The sequence below is a fragment of the Haematobia irritans genome, chromosome 1 (assembly GCF_050003625.1).
Source record: "Haematobia irritans isolate KBUSLIRL chromosome 1, ASM5000362v1, whole genome shotgun sequence".
Lineage (NCBI taxonomy): Eukaryota > Metazoa > Arthropoda > Insecta > Diptera > Muscidae > Haematobia > Haematobia irritans.
This window is the reverse complement of record NC_134397.1, coordinates 99743544-99764808: the sequence shown is the minus strand read 5'-3', so window position 1 is coordinate 99764808 and position 21265 is coordinate 99743544. Positions and strand designations below refer to the sequence as shown.

The 21265-nt window shown below is 33.8% G+C and overlaps 1 protein-coding gene across 1 annotated transcript in view; it reads right to left on the bottom strand.

Moving 5' to 3' along the window:
- Desi (DM4/DM12 domain-containing protein Desiccate) overlaps positions 1–16284 on the bottom strand; it is a 172484-nt gene extending 156200 nt beyond the window's left edge. The window contains exon 1 of the mRNA XM_075291252.1: positions 16128–16284. Coding sequence (XP_075147367.1) covers positions 16128–16231 — 104 coding nt within the window. The 5' untranslated portion in view covers positions 16232–16284. The remainder of the gene's footprint in view (positions 1–16127) is intronic.
- Positions 16285–21265: the final 4981 nt, after the last annotated feature.

Below are 21265 nucleotides of genomic sequence, written 5' to 3'. Positions count from 1 at the left end.
ATTTATAAATAGGCAGAACAATAGAGGGCCAAGATGACTGCCTTGTGGAACACCAGAAGGCACATGTATTGATTTTGAAATAATGTTATCAAATACTACAAATTGTGTACGATTCTTTAGATAACTTTCAAACCAGGATACCATTAATTCACTGAAGCCCATGCGATGCAGTTTGTACAGTAAAAGTGAATGGTTTACTTTGTCAAACGCCTTACTAAAATCAGTATAAATGACATCAGTCTGTAAACGATCTCTAAAGCCTTCATTAACCATTGTAGTCAATTCCAAGATATTTGTTATGGTCGAACAAGATTTACGGAAGCCGTGTTGTTTAGGCGATAGAAGAGAGGAGACTTGATGATTCAAACTATCAGAAATAATTTTCTCCAACAGTTTTGGAATAGCACTTAATTTAGCAATGCCTCTATAATTTGTAATATCTGACTTGCTTCCATTTTTAAATAGCGGAATGATAAATGAATTCTTCCACAACGTAGGAAAGTGACCTGTGCGCAAAGATTCATTAAACAGAAATGACAGAGCAGTCGAAAGAGAATGAGCACAATATTTGAGGATGTTACTGGGAATTCCATCAGGGCCCGGGCGATATGAACAATTTATCTTTTCCATATAACTCATCACAATATCAGGAGAAATAAATGGAGTAGTGAATGTCGAGTATTCCTGTATCTTATATGGGTACGCATCAGGTTGCTTGAAATCCTTATGGCAGTAAGTTGTTGCAAAGAACTTTGAAAACAAATTACATATAGATTCATTATCATCCCCTTCAACAGCACCATAGTGAAGGGTTCTTGGATACACATTTGATTGACGTTTAGAATTAACAAATCTGTAAAATGACTTTGGATTAAGTTTCAGTTCATTTTTAATTTTCGATAAATAATTGTTATAGGATTGTTTATTCCACAGGTTGTATTCTGAACGAGCAATTGAGTAGTTTGCATAGTCAGTCACAGATCCAGATTTTTTATACTTTTTATAAAGTTTATTCTTTCTATTCTTCAAGTTACGTAATTTACTGTCATTCCAAGGTGGACCAGTGTGAGAAGTTATTCGAATTAATGGAACAGATTGGGCTATGAATGAATTCAAAGTTTCATAAAATATATTTATTGATTCATCAAGATTTCTGGCTGGTAAAATTTTATTCCAATCCACATTTAATAGTAATGAGTTCAGTTTTTCATAATCAGTTCTATTAAAAGAGAATATTTTATCAGTTTTCAATACGAGTTTATTTCGCATAGATCTCGAAAAAGACATATTTATATCCATACAGACAGTGGGATGATGAACATCTTCAGGATTTACAACGGCATTGACGCGTGATAAAAACACATCTTTTAGTTCATTTGTAAAAAATAAATCAAGTAATTTATTATTCGAATTTTGTATGTTGCTAATTTGAAAAAGACCATCTTTTAACAAGTTTTCAACAAATTCTGATTGATATCCATTTCTTAGCATTGGTACGGAGTAATTCATTTCCTCACAATATTTCCATGTAATAGATGGAATGTTAAAATCACCAGACAAAACAATCAAATCAGAGGGTCTCGCAGTAGATAGGACCGATTGGATAGCAGTCAAATGAGCATTATAAACATCGTTACAAGAACCAGGAGGAATATAGGAGCAAGTCACAAACAATGAATTATGGCCGCACCTTATTTTCACTCCTATATATTCAATTTGAAGTTCATTTGGAATATCAATTTTTGATGAAGCAAATTTCGAAGAAACAGCAATTAGGACGCCGCCACCAGATTTCTTCAAACCAGTTGTGCGGTCACATCTATAAATTTGGTACTTGTCGCATAAGATTTCAGTATTTAAGATATTACTTTGAAGCCAGGTTTCAGTAAATATAATCAAATCATAATCAAAGCCAAAGCTATCCGTATATAGGTTGCATAATTTTGTGTTAAGTCCCCTAACATTCTGATAAACTAAAGTAAAATTCGTATCAGACAGGGTTTTATTCAGTTTTTTGATTGCTCAACGGGACGTGTAGGTAAACGGGCAACTCTATCTCTAAAAACAAATTCATGCACCACAGCTCTGTAAGGCCAAAATTCCGGATTGACCACTGTGTCAAAAATGTCCTCAGGTACGAAAATTTTGAATGACGACTTGTTCCTCCTCTCTACAAATTGCAGTTTAGATACCTTAATGTCTACATTTGCATTCAGTTTTGATTTTATGTAGAAATGAATATCATCCTCAGTTGTTTCTGGAGCAAAACGGGCAGCAAAAATGGTTTTCATTGGGGGTAAGACCCTTAAAGGTTTTGGAGCTGAACCAGCAGGCGATTGATTTGTAGGTGTATTAAAAGGAGAAAAGAATGAATTAGTATCAGTTAACACAGTAGCTGGTGCCAATACTGTTCCAGTGTTCAGTGAATTCGAATGCGACGGGGTAATAATAATAGGTGGAATAGGTAAAGGTGCAGTTTCAGCGTTGTTAGTAGGAATGACAACAGTCTCTGAATCGTGAATATTATTATTGGTGTTAACTAGTGTCGGAGAAATTGTTTCAATCTCATTGTTAGATGAATTCTTGTTAGATTTAGATTTCTTCCTTTTTCTGGAGTTTTCAGTTGGTGATTGTAACACTATGTCCAAGTTTGAAGAATTATCAAGAATATTCTTATATTTTTTAAAGCGATCTGAGATCAAATCAAAATCCCTCGAAATATCATCGAGTCTGGCTCTACAGTTTTTAAAAAAGGTAAAAAACTCGCCATCAATATGTTTGCACTTTTCACAGCACCACCGCAGACCCTTATCTTCACGTAAGTTGTCAATTGTGCGTGCTGCTAATTGCGCACATTTTGAATGGTAACTTGTTGAACAAATCCAGCACGAAATCATTTGTTCATCCAATTTAGTGATACGACACGATGGTATAGGGCAAGCCATTTTTCAATTTTTCTTAATATGTCAAATACAAGAATGTGGATGCAAATATATTTCCAACAATTTCTTAATGAATAAATATATGATTCAGACTTGAAATCAAATGTGAAATTTTATACGTAAAATCCAAAGTATACTTCTAGGCATATACAAAATCAGAGTTGAGTTTAGGTTAGCAAATTCAGTACTTAGCTATTTCAACAACCAGTGATTAGTACTTAGCCTGATCAACAACCACAGAAAAACTTTTGAAATGAGCTTTTATCAATCAAAACAGAAGGAGAACAGTGGAATGACGTTTCGCTGGCCAACACTATTGAGTGAGGAGTAAGCTGACGTTTCTAATTTGTGTACTCACAGGTCAAAGCGCCTTTTCTCTTTGTTTACAGAAACCTCGAAACAACAACAAAAACTGAAATATTTGTATTGCTTTCGATGGTTTGCAGTTTTATAAAACTTTATAAAAATACAGCTTTCAACACAAAACAGCTCAAACGAAATATGTCGAACAGAATGCAAAAGCTTTAGATCACGTTAAGCACCGGTTTTAGCACAAGTTAAGCGAGATATTCACAATGAAATTTAAATTTTAATTGGAGCAACTTGAAAACACGTCCAACAATGTAACAATGATTACATTACATTATTAAAGAAAAGTAATCGTGAAAAAATGACGTTTTTATCGCCTAAACTCGAACTTAATACCCACCTTTAAAGAAAATTTCATTGTTTGAAGGAAAAAATTGGAGTTCAGTATTGCAAGAATGTTATTTTGGTGCATTTGGGGTAAAATGTACAAATCTTTTGGCGCCCCTAGCCCCTAAAATCACAAATTTTTCACGATTACTTTTTTTTAATAATTCATTTTAAGGAATACAAACTTTATGAAAATTTGCTTTGGGCTATTCCCCATCAAGATATAAAGAAATCTGCAACAAATATGTATACTTTTATGTCTTTTTTACTGATTTAGTTTTCACTTTAGCGATTTTGACCATATTAAAATAATTTTTTTACCAATTATAAATGTCAATCTTAATCTTAGTTATGTATTTTTCCTATTAACGGCCATTTTCATATAGCTCCGTTAGGCTTTAACTGCCAATTAACAGAAAGTAAATTGCAAATATCTTAACTGGCTATGGAATATAAAGGGTGATTTGTTAAGAGCTTGATAACTTTTTTAAAAAAAAAAACGCCTAAAATTTGCAAAATCTCATCGGTTCTTTATTTGAAACGTTAGATTGGTCCATGACATTTACTTTTTGAAGATAATTTCATTTAAATGTTGACCGCGGCTGCGTCTTAGGTGGTCCATTCGGAAAGTCCAATTTTGGGCAACTTTTTCGAGCATTTCGGCCGGAATAGCCCGAATTTCTTCGGTAATGTTGTCTTCCAAAGCTGGAATAGTTGCTGGCTTATTTCTGTAGACTTTAGACTTGACGTAGCCCCACAAAAAATAGTCTAAAGGCGTCAAATCGCATGATCTTGGTGGCCAACTTACCGGTCCATTTCTTGAGATGAATTGTTCTCCGAAGTTTTCCCTCAAAATGGCCATAGAATCGCGAGCTGTGTGGCATGTAGCGCCATCTTGTTGAAACCACATGTCAACCAAGTTCAGTTCTTCCATTTTTGGCAACAAAAAGTTTGTTAGCATCGAACGATAGCGATCGCCATTCACCGTAACGTTGCGTCCAACAGCATCTTTGAAAAAATACGGTCCAATGATTCCACCAGCGTACAAACCACACCAAACAGTGCATTTTTCGGGATGCATGGGCAGTTCTTGAACGGCTTCTGATTGCTCTTCACTCCAAATGCGGCAATTTTGCTTATTTACGTAGCCATTCAACCAGAAATGAGCCTCATCGCTGAACAAAATTTGTCGATAAAAAAGCGGATTTTCTGCCAACTTTTCTAGGGCCCATTCACTGAAAATTCGACGTTGTGGCAGATCGTAAGTCTATTCATGATGAAATGTCAAAGCATACTGAGCATCTTTCTCTTTGACACCATGTCTGAAATCCCACGTGATCTGTCAAATACTAATGCATGAAAATCCTAACCTCAAAAGAATCACCCTTTATATGCAAGATGACAATTTCGTCCATAATACGGTTCAAAAGTTGGCTAGTTAATGGAACACTAACGGAGCTTTATGAAAATGGGGGTAATTGTTAATTGTTAAGTTTTCTGATGTTCCTTTGTAAAGTGTAAATCACTAATTTTGTTTTGTTTCAATAGCGGTTTTAAGGTACTGTAAAATTATAATTCTAACCCTCCTAAAGCATTCTAGAAACAATTGGAAAGACGTATGAAATGTTGTTTTTCAGTGCTTTTTAATGGTTGTAAAAACCATCGATACACCGTATAACGATGTTATCATTTTGGGGTTGTCAAAGCGTTCGTTAAACCATCGGAAAAACGTATAAAATATTGTTTTCATGACGCTTTGAAAACGTTGTTTAATACAATCGATACACCGTGGAATGATGTTATCATTTTGGGGTTGTAACAACGCTTTTTCCCACCGTGTATCAACCGTTCACAACGCTTTTACAACGCTTTTCCGATAGTTTTTTTCTGACTGGGTAGTGATTTATATAATTTATTTTTTTCACCCTATAGTTGTTATTGATAGTAATTGTATTTGTAAGTTATGTTAGAACAAAACACAAATGACAAGAACCAAATTTATTTATCTATTGCATAATTCAAAAAATAATAAAATATTAAATATGTTTTATGAGAAACACACATTTTCTTTTATTTCAAATAAAACTAAATACGATTTTGGGGTCGCAATATATAAATTTGTTGATCGAAATTTATAGCCAAATTCAATTAATTATTTAATTGAATGAATCAAATAGTTGATTGATTTTTGTCGCGAAATTAATTAAAATTTTAATTGATTCAATTAAAACTGTGATTGAATTTTATGTAAAAAATCAATCACGTTTTTAATTGATTCAATCACACAATTAATTGATTCCGTGACAAAAGTCAATTAAATTTTTAATTAAAAATCGTGTTGGTTTTCAATCAAAATGGGTGATTGATACTATCATTTTCGTGATTGAAGACATTTCAATTAAAAAAATGATTGGATCCGCGATTTTCGTGATTGAAATCAAAAAATTTTTTTTTGTGTGTACATGATAGTAATGTTCCAATTCAAAGGTATAGCGAAAAAAAAAAATACCGACAAATTTTCGGGGGCTACAATTTTGTTGGAAGGGGGGGGGGGGTGGGGCTTGAGACAGGATCCCCTAGCTACGCCAATGGCTGTTAGGTTCTTTTTATAAACAAAGGCAGCAGTTTGAAAAGGTTTAGAATTCTGTTGTAAAAATTATGGTACGTGCTACAAATACCCTAAAAAACAGAGTTGCATATCTTATGGTAACTTAAGTAAATGAATGATGGTGACTTTGACTTGAATTTATGAAAAATGAATGAATGAAAAATTAAAATTCAACCACTAAATATTTTATTACAATTGAACTGACGCAACTTATTTCAGTTTTTCTTTGCACAATGTACCTTGTATTCCGGTGATCGTTCTCTTTTTCCAGCTTCAAGAATTCCTTGAGCCCATTTTATGGAATCGCTTTGTTTAGCCGACAACGTGCTTCGATCGACTGATCCTAATTTCTTTAGGATAAACAAGGCATTTCTGCGTTCCTTGAATTTCTTTCGTGAAGGATTACCTCGAACCTTAGAAAAGGTTCGACTTGTCAAAGTGTCGCTATCTGTCGACCCGTCTACAGGTCGACTAATTGAGCCTAACTCTTGGTCATTGCCCAAATATATAACTCCACTCGATACCCGTCCACCGGGCCCTGAAGTTAGCAACCCAGTGGATGACTTTGAATTTCGCTGCATGGTGGCCTAATATCCCACCACACTTGAAATTCATAGTAGGTACTTATTACGATGAGTTAATCCGCTATTAAAAAAACACGTCCGTGCCGTTCGACGGTTAAATGATAGCCTTGCTAACTCATCTGCTTCGCAGTTCCCCGGTACACACAAAAAATTATCACCAAAATTTTTTCAATTAAACACTTAATTGAATTTGGAAACGGATTCAATTAATATGTTAATTGATTCAATTAATTATTTAATCAAATCCGAATAAAAACCAATTAAAAAAATGATTGATATTTGTTACGTTTTCAATTAAAATATTAATTGATTCAATCAATTTGTTAATCAATTCGGAAATAATTTTCAATTATAAACGTGATTGAAATTTTTTCCGTTTCCAATTACACATGTGATTGATCCAATCACCTTTGTGATTGAAACTGAATAATTTTGAGCAATGGAAAGAGCGAAAAGAGAACAAGAGAATGGGTATTTATTCAACAATGTATGGTGGAGAGATCAGTCTGTGGAAGTAACTCGTAACGAACGGTTGGGTTTTTGTTTTTCGCGTAAATTGAAAAACATGTTCGGCGACATTCTGTCTGCTGCATTCAAAATGTGTGCATAAATATTTTGAACGCAACAACAAATCATAGCAAAGGGTTGAAACAAATAAAGTGTGCAACAACAAACGGCCACGTGGTAAAGGTTTGAAAAAAAATATATGACAGAACGCATTTGAAATTACCTGTGTTTGTGTTTTGTGGTATTGTAAAAATGGAAAACAATCTATGTTTATTGAAGGTAAGAAATTGTGAAATGTGAATACCGTTTTCCATTGAAGCCTGTTTACATTAAACGGACTAAAATAATATATTTTTTATTCATTTCTTTTAGTGACCAATTTTATTTCGTGAAATTGACCAATCAATCCCATCAACTCCATCATTTTATCAAATATATAATAATATGTTTGCAATAAAAAAGTGGGTACCGTATTGATCTTTTAAAATTATAAATTTTTTTCACTCCTAGTTTTCTTAAAACCAAGAGCGGTATGGGTTTGTTGGAAGATTCACCTTGAAGTTGCGAAGTAGCGTTGCCATTAAATTGCATTTTTGTTTTACCTGCCTTTTTCAGTTTGAACCCAAGTAGAGAGCAGTATATCTGGTATATAAACTAATGAGCTGAATTATGTAATGGTAAAAAAGTTCTTTCTTTTGGATTTAAAAATATGGAAAATATCAGAAAATAATAAAAATACACTGAAAAAACAGTGAGCCCACCAGGAAGAAAAATTTCGGTTCATTGTAGAAAATTTTGAATATTTTGAGAAAATTTTAACTAAACAGTATAACAAACGCTGGCATCACGCCGATGTCATTCAAATAAGTAAATATTTTTCTACAAGTTCAAGTAAATTTATTAGACATAATTAGGTTTTTTCACTTTCTAAAGAAAATTTTGTAGTTTGAAAGAAAAAATTGGTGTTAAAAATTGCAAGAATGTCTTTAGTGACATACGAAGTTCACGATGGACGCATTTTTGGTAAAATTTACAAATTTAAAGGAATTCTGAACTATTTTGTGGAAGACACGAATTTAGTTAATCTTTATGCTTCATTTGTGTACATTTTTTACCTCGGTTTTAGTTAATTTAACTAACGTACACAAAAAATTATTAGAGTAGAGGAAACTTTCTTCAAACATAATAATTCCATGAACTAAAATAAAGTTAAATTGGCTTTAGTGAAACAGAGAGTTCACTTTTTTTGAGTGTATGTATTTTCCATTTATATTTTTTTCTATTTCCAGAATTTGCAAATTATCATCAATATAATACCAAATATTACATTGCTTTCCCATTATTTTTGTCTTTGATTGGTTCAAATTTTAATAGACGATTTTAATGTGTGGAAATTTTGGAAAGGAATTGTTACTAAAATTAAATTGCCGAGCTCCTTAACACACCTTTTTATGCTAAAAGACTACAACTGCAAAAGAAGATTATAAATCTGCAACCTGGAACTAAGAATTGAACTTGATATTCTATGCAGGTAATGTTTAACAAAATTAACTTTTAATTGAACAAAATTAAATTCGAATTATTCTGTTTACTTTCAGAAAAACTAATTTAGCTTACAGGCTGCTGATTTATTGGAAATCTAGTCGCATCTACATATTAGAAGGAACATGTTAACATGGTTATTATTATAAGGAAGATAATGATTTATATAATTTATTTTTTCACCCTATAGTTGTTATTGATAGTAGTTGTATTTGTAAGTTATGTTAGAACAAAACATAAATGACAAGAACCAAATTTATTTGTCTATTGCATAATTCAAAAAATAATAAAATATTAAATATGTTTTATAAGAAACACATATTTTCTTTTATTTCAAAAGAAAAAAAAACTAAATACGATTTTGTGGTCGCAATATATAAATTTTTTGATCGAAATTTATAGCCAATTTCAATTAATTATTTAATTGAATGAATCAAATAGTTGATTGATTTTTGTCGCGAAATTAATTAAAATTTTAATTGATTCAATTAAAACTGTGATTGAATTTTATGTGAAAAATCAATCACGTTTTTAATTGATTCAATCACACAATTAATTGATTCCGTGACAAAAGTCAATTAAATTTTTAATTAAAAATCGTGTTGGTTTTCAATCAAAATGGGTGATTGATACTATCATTTTCGTGATTGAAGACATTTCAATTAAAAAAATGATTGAATCCGCGATTTTCGTGATTGAAATCAAAAAAAATTTTTTTGTGTGTATGTTCCTATGGCCAGGCACCCATATTAGATGAATATTGTTCTGCTCAGCCATCTCATTGAGAGATTTGCGGCAGTCGGTGGTCGTTTTTGAGTTAAGAAACACAGACTTCAAGGATTTTATTGCAGGTTCACTGTCACCAACATTTGTTAGAACATTACTTCTCAGCCAATTCGCCACCTCTCTTATTGCTAGTATTTCTGCATGAAAAACAATACAGTGATTGTGTATTCGTTTCGCTATTCGAACTTTTATCCTTTCTTTTTCTAGGGAAACCAGAAGGTTGTGTATAGCAACATTCCAAAGAAGAGGTGATAGAACTCCTCCTTGGGGAGTGCCTCTGTTCACATACTTTTGTATGTTTGCTTGTCCTAGTGTGGCTGAAATACGTCTCCTCATTAGAAGTTCGTCTAACAGCCTATGTATACCTGGATCAACATTCAGAGTTGTCAGTTCATTTAATATTGAGCTCGGATGGGCGTTATTGAATGCCCCTTCGATGTCTAGAAACGCCACGATTGTGTATTCATTGAATGATAGTGAGCTTTCAATAAAGCTGACTTGTTCATGCAATGCGGTCTCAGTAGAACTGCCCTTCGAGTATGCATGCTGTCGTTTCGAGAGCAAACATGAATCGACGCTGGTTTTAAGGTAAATATTTATCATCCTCTCCAGAGTCTTAAGTAGGAATGAGGATAAACTGATTGGTCGGAAATCCTTCGCACTTGATTGAGAGGATTTTCCCGCTTTAGGTATGAAAACGACATTTGTTTCCCTCCACTTTTTTTGGAATATATGCTAAGTTTATACATCCTTTATAAAGGGTGATTCTTTTGAGGTTAGGATTTTCATGCATTAGTATTTGACAGATCACGTGGGATTTCAGACATGGTGTCAAAGAGAAAGATGCTCAGTATGCTTTGACATTTCATCATGAATAGACTTACTAACGAGCCACAACGTCGAATTTTCAGTGAATGGGCCCTAGAAAAGTTGGCAGAAAATCCGCTTTTTTATCGACAAATTTTGTTCAGCGATGAGGCTCATTTCTGGTTGAATGGCTACGTAAATAAGCAAAATTGCCGCATTTGGAGTGAAGAGCAACCAGAAGCCGTTCAAGAACTGCCCATGCATCCCGAAAAATGCACTGTTTGGTGTGGTTTGTACGCTGGTGGAATCATTGGACCGTATTTTTTCAAAGATGCTGTTGGACGCAACGTTACGGTGAATGGCGATCGCTATCGTTCGATGCTAACAAACTTTTTGTTGCCAAAAATGGAAGAACTGAACTTGGTTGACATGTGGTTTCAACAAGATGGCGCTACATGCCACACAGCTCGCGATTCTATGGCCATTTTGAGGGAAAACTTCGGAGAACAATTCATCTCAAGAAATGGACCGGTAAGTTGGCCACCAAGATCATGCGATTTGACGCCTTTAGACTATTTTTTGTGGGGCTACGTCAAGTCTAAAGTCTACAGAAATAAGCCAGCAACTATTCCAGCTTTGGAAGACAACATTTCCGAAGAAATTCGGGCTATTCCGGCCGAAATGCTCGAAAAAGTTGCCCAAAATTGGACTTTCCGAATGGACCACCTAAGACGCAGCCGCGGTCAACATTTAAATGAAATTATCTTCAAAAAGTAAATGTCATGGACCAATCTAACGTTTCAAATAAAGAACCGATGAGATTTTGCAAATTTTATGCGTTTTTTTTTTAAAAAAAGTTATCAAGCTCTTAACAAATCACCCTTTATATCACCATCAACCAAGGGATAATTTTGTCGGTTACTGCTTGTTACTCCGCTGGAGTAATTCCATCAGGTCCGGGGGATTTGAATGGTCGAAAACTATTTAAAGACCATTTTATTCTAGCTTCCGATACAATTTCCTCGATAGGAAATGACAGACAGTGAGATGTTGAAAGCCTTTGAAATCCGCCCCACGGTTAGTTCGATATCTTGCACAGTGCTTATATTTATCTCCGGTATATCTGGTATCATTATATTGAACGTATCCCTATACCTATTCCAATCAGCATTCCTCACATTGGCGGAAATATGGTCTTTGAAGTACGAACAGCCAATCTGAAACTGATGTAGCGATGCTCTGAGGAGCTATGTTCCCTCAAAACTTGCCACTCAGATATCTTATCATTCAGTTCCGGAGAGGCCAATGTGACGTCCAGAACCTCTTGCCTGTTTTTGGTGAAGAAGGTTGGTGCATCTCCCTTTAGTACGTAAAATAAATTCTATTAGCGACTCTCCCCTTGCATTAGTATCACTCTTCCCCAAATACTATGATGAGCATTTGCATCACATCCCATAATGAGTTTTGTCTTTGTGTTAACTGACTCCACAAACAAGGTCTTAGCGGCACATGGAAGCATCTCCCTATCATGTATACCGAAGATACCCAATATTTGCATTTGGATATCTCTAGACTGGCTACGACAGTGTCTGCATTGCTCAATGAATGCAGCTGAAATAAGTTTAGTTCGTTTTTTTGCAATTAAACATGCTCGATTTATACATATCTTTACCGGTATTATGCAAAAGATTGAAACCCGGAGTGCTTAATTCATAGATCTTATTCGTATATACATTAGAGTTGTGCACGTGACACGAAATTGTCGCGACTCACCAAAATTTTCATGACTCACGCGTGAGTCACGCTCATGGCAACGGCGTGAGTGTGCGTGAGCGTGATTAATAAACCAAAAGTTCGTGCCTGAGCGTGAGTCACGAAAATAATATCTTCGTGAGTGTGCGTGAGTAAAGAATTACTCACCAACATAAAACGCTTAAGAGTTAAACTCATTTACAATTTTAGTTAAAGAGTGTAATAACGCTCTCGATTTTAATAACGCTCATGATTTCAGACACGTCGCTAAGGTAAATTACTCACAAAACTATTCGTGAGTCACTGCATTTTTCGTGAGTCACGGTATATTTCATGAGTCACGACATTTTCGTGCGTGAGTGTGCGTGAGTACAAATTTTGTTTTCGTGATTGTGCGTGAGTCCTACCAAACAATATCGTGCGTGAGTAAGGTTTTTCCGTCGTGAGTGTGCGTGAGCGTGAGTAAACTATTACTCACGTGCACACCTCTAATATACATAAGTTCTTGAATAAGAACTATATGTCTCCTTTCATCAGGAGAACTTTTAAGGCAGCACAAGCAGCCTTACAATGGTGAAGATTTATCTGGAGGAACCGTAGAACCATCCAAATGTGCAACCACCGTCACATCAGCCGCCTCGATTGAGTCATCAAGGGCTTCCTCTTCACAGTTCTTGGTGACTCTCGCAACAATCCGCGGTTCAGCTTTGGAGAGGTTTGAACCTGTAGAAGCTTCCCGCATACGATGTTCATCAATCAATGTCTGCAGTTTTTATGTCTCTTTCGGCTTCGCAAGGAAATTTTTCACTTCTGATACAGATACAGATATTTATACCCTGCTCCACACTGTGGAACAGGGTATTATAAGTTAGTGCATATGTTTGCAACACCCAGAAGGAGACGAGATAGACACATGGTGTCTTTGGCAAAAATACTCAGGGTGGGCTCCTAAGTCGATATAGCCATGTCCGTCTGTCCGTGAACACATTTTTGTAATCAAAGTCTAGGTCGCAGTTTTAGTCCAATCGACTTCAAATTTGGCACAAGTATGTGTTTTGGCTCAGAATAGATACCTATTGATTTTGGAAGAAATCGGTTCAGATTTAAATATAGCTCCCATTTAATATTTCGCCCGATATGGACTTATATGGCCCCAGAAGCCAGAGTTTTACCCTAATTTGCTTAAAATTTTGCACAAGAAGAACAATTAGTACTATAGTCAAGTGTTCCAAATTTTATTGAAATCGGTTCAGATATAGATATAGCTCCCATATATATATTTCGCCCGATTTACACTCATATGACCACAGTGGCCAATCTTTTACTCCGATTTAATTGAAATTTTGCACAGGGAGTAGAATTAGCATTGTAGCTATGCGTGCCAAATTTGGTTGAACCATATATAGCTTTAGGCCGATTTACACAAATATGACCACAGAGTCCAATTTTTTGCTCCGATTTAGTTAAAATTTTGCACAGAGAGTAGAATTAGCATTGTAGCTATGCGTGCCAAATTTGGTTGAAATCGGTTCAGATTTATATATAGCTCCCATATATAGCTTTAGGCCGATTTACACAAATATGACCACAGAGGCCAATTTTTAACTCAGATTTAGTTGAAATTTTGCACAGAGAGTAGAATTAGCATTGTTGCTATGCGTGCCAAATTTTGTTGAAATCGGTTCAGATTTAGATATAGCTCCCATATATATGTTTTTCCGATTTCGACAAAAATGGTCAAAATACCAACATTTTCCTTGTAAAGGGTGATTCTTTTGAGGTTAGGATTTTCATGCATTAGTATTTGACAGATCACGTGGGATTTCAGACATGGTGTCAAAGAGAAAGATGCTCAGTATGCTTTGACATTTCATCATGAATAGACTTACTAACGAGCAACGCTTGCAAATCATTGAATTTTATTACCAAAATCAGTGTTCGGTTCGAAATGTGTTTCGCGCTTTACGTCCGATTTATGGTCTACATAATCGACCAAGTGAGCAAACAATTAATGCGATTGTGACCAAGTTTCGCACTCAGTTTACTTTATTGGACATTAAACCAACCACACGAATGCGTACAGTGCGTACAGAAGAGAATATTGTGTCTGTTTCTGAGAGTGTTGCTGAAGACCGTGAAATGTCGATTCGTCGCCGTTCGCAGCAATTGGGTTTGTGTTATTCGACCACATGGAAGATTTTACGCAAAGATCTTGGTGTAAAACCGTATAAAATACAGCTCGTGCAAGAACTGAAGCCGAACGATCTGCCACAACGTCGAATTTTCAGTGAATGGGCCCTAGTAAAGTTGGCAGAAAATCCGCTTTTTTATCGACAAATTTTGTTCAGCGATGAGGCTCATTTCTGGTTGAATGGCTACGTAAATAAGCAAAATTGCCGCATTTGGAGTGAAGAGCAACCAGAAGCCGTTCAAGAACTGCCCATGCATCCCGAAAAATGCACTGTTTGGTGTGGTTTGTACGCTGGTGGAATCATTGGACCGTATTTTTTCAAAGATGCTGTTGGACGCAACGTTACGGTGAATGGCGATCGCTATCGTTCGATGCTAACAAACTTTTTGTTGCCAAAAATGGAAGAACTGAACTTGGTTGACATGTGGTTTCAACAAGATGGCGCTACATGCCACACAGCTCGCGATTCTATGGCCATTTTGAGGGAAAACTTCGGAGAACAATTCATCTCAAGAAATGGACCGGTAAGTTGGCCACCAAGATCATGCGATTTGACGCCTTTAGACTATTTTTTGTGGGGCTACGTCAAGTCTAAAGTCTACAGAAATAAGCCAGCAACTATTCCAGCTTTGGAAGACAACATTTCCGAAGAAATTCGGGCTATTCCGGCCGAAATGCTCGAAAAAGTTGCCCAAAATTGGACTTTCCGAATGGACCACCTAAGACGCAGCCGCGGTCAACATTTAAATGAAATTATCTTCAAAAAGTAAATGTCATGGACCAATCTAACGTTTCAAATAAAGAACCGATGAGATTTTGCAAATTTTATGCGTTTTTTTTTTTTAAAAAGTTATCAAGCTCTTAACAAATCACCCTTTACAATCGCCACTGCTTAGTCGAAAAGTTGTAAAAATGACTCTAGTTTTCCTAAACTTCTAATACATATATATCGAGCCATAAATCATAAATAAACTTTTGCGAAGTTTCCTTAAAATTGCTTCCGATTTAAATGTTTCCCATATTTTTTTACTAACATTGTGTTCCACCCTAGTGCATTAGCCGACTTAAATTTTAAGTCTATAGATTTTGTAGAAGTCTATCAAATTCTGTCCAGATCGAGTGATATTTAAATGTATGTATTTGGGACAAACCTTTATATATAGCCCTCAACACATTTGACGGATGTGATATGGTATCGAAAATTTAGATCTACAAAGTGGTGCAGGGTATAATATAGTCGGTCCCGCCCGACTTTAGACTTTCCTTACTTGTTTAACTAATACAGTTTTTACTTTAGAAGTATTTGCTTGCTATTTTAGAAGAGAAAAATTGTTGTTCTTTCAACTAACAGATGTTTATTGAAACAACTACATTGACTGTTTTCCCTTTGTCAGCAAACGAAAACTGCTGGTTTTGCAAAGTGTTTTGTTATTAGGATTAATAGATTTTTTCAGTGAATTATTATTTGCATACATGTACAACATGCACAGGACAGTTACCAAGGGACAGCTATATTTTATGTTTGTCCTACATAGAACAATTCAGTCCATTAACTATATACACCGCTTCAAATACTTTTATTTTTTGCCGACAGACTTATGTCTGAGCAGTTGTCCCTTTTTACAGCAATATATTCTCACAAAAATACTACATTTTGAAAGGTTTCAACCTTTGACACTTCACTCGTTTTAAGGAGATAGATTGGTACTTACTTTCCATTGCCTGTTTCAAACTTAGGTACAGCACTCGCGTTGTTATAAACAAATAAGGTGGTATAAACAATAACGTGCAATCCAAACGTATATTTAAGAAACATTTTGCGGAAAAACTTTTATTTTAGGCTTAGATAAAACGAGTTACTTTGAGGCAACGTTCATACAACTGAAGTATAATATACATCCGACAAGCCTTTTATATGCCCAATGTTTACGGAATTAGTTGGCGTCTATTTTAGAGTTAGTTAAATTAGTACAGTGGTTTAAAACTAGAAAGTTATTGCATGGTTATTATTAGATTGCTACGATAATCGTGGGTAATCAAACAATTTTAAAACTAACACATATTCTAATACCTATAAAATTCAATAATTATTGATGAGAAATGTTTCTGCAGAACTAGTCCAAGAACTTTATATGAAAACCCCTTTTTAAGGTTCAATTTGGAAAATTCGTCAAATACGGCGCTCAAATGTGCAAAGCAATTGTTGCGATTCAGTAGCAATTCACTGATGGAAATTAGGCAGTCGGCTACAATATTGACTTTAACTTGACAAAAAAAAAAAAAAAAAAGAATTCATTATCACGGGATTGATGCATTGTAATTGGGAGCGTTATATTAGTGTCATTCTCGTTGTATGTACTACAAGATTGTGGGCCAAGCTCAAATATATATGTGGATATAATGGGCCTTGTTTGGAACGTATATATACAACTAGACCTCACTTTACGTCGTTTCGTTTTGCATTGTTTCGAAGTTGCGTAGTACTAGTTTTCACTTTGCGTCGTTAGATTTTCGAAGTTGCGTTGTTATCGTTGTTATCTATCCCCAATCTTTGCATGGTTTTCCATAGAAAATCATAATTTGAGTCGTGTTTTTTTGGAACGTATCTGCGACGCAAAGCGAGGTCTAGGTGTACTGAAAGAATAGTTTTCTTTGCTGAGGAACGAAATTTTAGAAAAACAAAGTTTTCTTATGATGAATAAATACCTTCTTTAGAAGCAAATACAACGGATTAAAAGGAAAGGCGCCGAATCATGACCATTTTAACTATACGGTAGTTTCTTACTAATTTTGGGAATCGTACGGAAATTCTCTTTTGCTTTAATTCATTTTGAACTTATGTACGGTCATTGAACCTTATACCCGCGTTTAGTTCATAAAATTTTTGAGACATACTTATAAAAGCTATGGAAATTTTTGAAAAAAAAAATAACATTCAACTAAAAACAAGTAATTTGTTTGCAATAAAAATAAGTAAAATTGCACTCAAAAAAAGTGAACTCTCTATTTCACTAAAGCCAATTTAACTTTATATTAGTTCATGGAATTATTACATATGGATAAAGTTTCCTTTACTCTAATATTTTTTTGCGTACGTTAGTTAAATGAACTAAAAAACGGGAAAAAATTATACATAAATGAAGTAAAAAGATTTACTAATTTCGTACTTCTCACAAAATAGTTCATTATTTCTTTAAATTTGTAAATTTTATTACAAATGCATCCATCATGAACTTCGTATATCACTAAAGACATTCTTGCAATTTGGAACTCCAATTTTTTCTTTCAAACTACAAAATTTTCTTTAACAACTGAAAAAATGTGAAATGTCCAATAAATTTTCTTGAATTTGTTGAAAACTATTTACTTACTTTTGTGATATCAACGTGATGTCAGCGTTTGTAATAAGGTTTAGTTAACATTTTCTAAAAAAAATTAAAAATTTTCTAAAATTAACTAAATGTTTTCTTACTGGTGGGTTCACTGTTTTTTGGTGTGGATAATTAACTTATCGACGTACACATTCTCTTTCAAATCGCCTTATCTTGGTGGCCAATTGACATTAGCTCCACTGAATTTGACAATTTTTATTGAGGTTGGTAATACTCGTAAGTTCGTGTTCACCCATTAAAATCTGAATTTTTTGCAGCTTTCTGCTTTACAATGTTGTTTTAAAGGATGAAAGCTTGTTCAATCCCTCCAAGTTATTTTCGATTTTACGTATCTTTATTCTTATTTTGGAGTTTTAATATTTGTTTCCACTAGAGAAATACGAAGTTAGTACTGGTATTTAGCCTGTTTAACTTTAACGCATATAACTGTCAAGTCGCATTTATGGGCTTCAATCACGAAATTAATTGAAATTGCCTCAATTTCAAAGTTCAGTTGAAGACAAAATCTGTTATCTATTAAAATATTATTTGTATTTTACATTGATATTAATTCATGTTTTAATTGATTCAATTAAGTAATTGATTGGCCATTGGGCATAACTCACTCAATAATCTGAATGGTTTATGCATTGAAAAGTTGATTATGTTACATAACTACTTATCAATAAATGACTAAATATTAAAAAATTAGGAAAGTCGATATTTTGATTCTGATTACAATCCATAGTACATGACATTGTCGCTATGCTCAATTCATCACACGTCTTTTTCTGCTGAATAATTTATTTTCTTAAAATTACGGACGTTACCTAATCTATTTACTGACATTTGGTTAATACTAGCTTCCCGTTTGCTTTTCGCTCATTTTTGAGCACCGACAAGTGCAAATTCATAATAACTTCAATTAAAAAGTTAATTGAAGCAATTCGTGTTTTAGTTGAGATTTTATTTTTTAACTTGAACATTACTTATTTTCATATAATAAATAAATTGAATCAAATAATTTTTTAATTGAAAACTTCAACATTTTCAATCAATTGTTTAATTGGAAATTAGTTAAATGTGAAAATTGTCACTTAAATTTTGAATTGAATTCGTTTTCATTTTTTTTTTTGATTGAAATCAAGTTGCTGATATTCTTGTGTGCAACTGTAGACCGATATTGGTCAATTATTGTGTACACGGACGAAGAAGACTGTTTTTCATATGTTTCAGTGTAAAAAATATATGTTTGTAACTCACATTTTTAGCATATTATTTTCAAGTGGAAGAATATAATGTTCATAAACTAGTAAAACATGTTTGGGACATATTATGTTTGGAACATTACATGTTCTTAAATATAATGTCTCTGGATGCAAACATATATTAATTTAGGAATTTCGTATCAAAATACAGGGAAACCTCTCAAACGTGTATACTCTGAATGGCGGACACCTCTCATTATCACATAAAAAATTAACCCTCCTGTATGTGATAACACCGGAAGCGATACCAGCGAGATGAGGCCCTATGGGACCCACAATAAAAAAGGATGGTAGAGAGGTATTATTGGCATAGTGCTTGCTTCAAATTTAGTCCAAATAGAGGCACATCTTGCCAAATTGCAGGAGCCGATGGGTCTGGAACATGTAAAGAAACATAAAAACTTAGATCGACCACAATTTCTAAGAAGTTCAAATATTTTTTTTGTACTTGTAGTTTCACTATAGTGGATATATCCACGTAAGACATAAAATTATGTACTACCAAGCAACGAAACTTAAAAAATAAAGTTATGTATGAATATAAATCAAAAAGGTACCTCATCACGCGCAGAAGGGTTAACCCCTCATAAGTCCATCCCAAATGTGGACAAAATTGAGGCGACCACGTCTGAGAGGTTTCACTTTATATAAGTTTAGAAATGTTAGAGAAAACAGAAGAAAAAGATGGTCACAGAGATAGAAAACGAAAGGCACACCCAGAAAAAAGTGTCTTCGAAACTAAAGGAAAAAATGTTCATCAATTTAGTTTAGCCATTTTATTTCCATTCAGTTAAATTTTTGTGTGAAATAATAAAATTTACTTGTTTCAGTAAAAAATCCTAAATTGAAAGCAGTTAGGAATAGTTCATTAACTAGAATAAGGCATGGCATTTTACTAATACTGTTTTCTTCGCTGGGTATAAGAATTTAATGCTGAACAAGAAAATTTTATTCACTGATAACAAAGCATTCGTAAAAATAAACAAACACCGAACTAAAATCAAGTTTCCTCAAATTTAGTAAAATTTCTTATAAAACGATAACACTGACTTCCTTTATTATAGAAAGCTTATCATACATACAAATAACACTTGGCATAGAAAAATATTTTAGTTCATTCGTACTAAGAAGTATTCAATCCTTTCAAAACTTAAGGAAACACACTTGTTAGAATATAGGAAATTTTTCTATATTTCTTTTATCTACCTGTAATCGATACCTGTCATCGATGTAATCGATATGTTTGCGCGTGGGTTGTTTTTTTTCGTTGGAATCGCGTTGTTATGGTATACTGAGAGATTGTTAAAAATAATATAGTAAAATAATATAATAAATAACAAATAAAATAATTGATATTTTAAATTAGTGAGAACATTTTTCGTTTTTTTTTCAAAATTATTGAACATAAATAACAAACAATAAGTCTATCAATGTTCGTGATGGTGTATAAAGAAAGAAAACAGCAACAGAATAACAACCCCTTCATTCGTCTTCATTTTGGAATCTTCAATTATCAGGTAACATTCATGCAGTGACGCTAACCTTTTGTGAAAAAAATTGGTTTACGATTTTTTATATCTGTTGGTGATGAAATTGTAAAAGGGGACAAAATCGTTACGCAGCATCTTATTAAAAGTGAAAGGAACAAGAAGACGAAAAGCATTACGTTTACAGTTGGTAACTTTTCATGGAAATTGGAAATAGTGGAATAATAAACTAATATTTCAAGGCCAGTCGGTACTGTTAATTCTTAATAAATATTTTTAATATATTAATAAAACATGTCTTTTATTGAAGAAAAAATGCCTACATAAATAAATAAAACTGTATTTAAAAACGAAGGTAAGCTATTCTAATTTTGAAGTAAAAGGTAAACAACAAATATGTAAGATTTGTCCAAATGAATGAAAAAAGTTCAATAAAATCATTCCATATATGAATTCAATTCAGTTAAATTTTTTCATTCTGTAGTATAGTGGTACATAAATATAGGAAAATGTTAAATAGTATATGGGATGTATTCTACCTAATTTCTACGAAAATCACATCGTTCAAACAAATAAAAATGTCTTTGGCGCTATACGAAGTTCTTCACAATGAGTTCATTTTAACTTAAAGAAGTGGTCACTTTTTTTCTGGGTGTTGAGAACGATGGCAAAAATTCATGAATTGGGCTTCGAATTGCTTCTCCACCCACCGTATTCTCCAGAT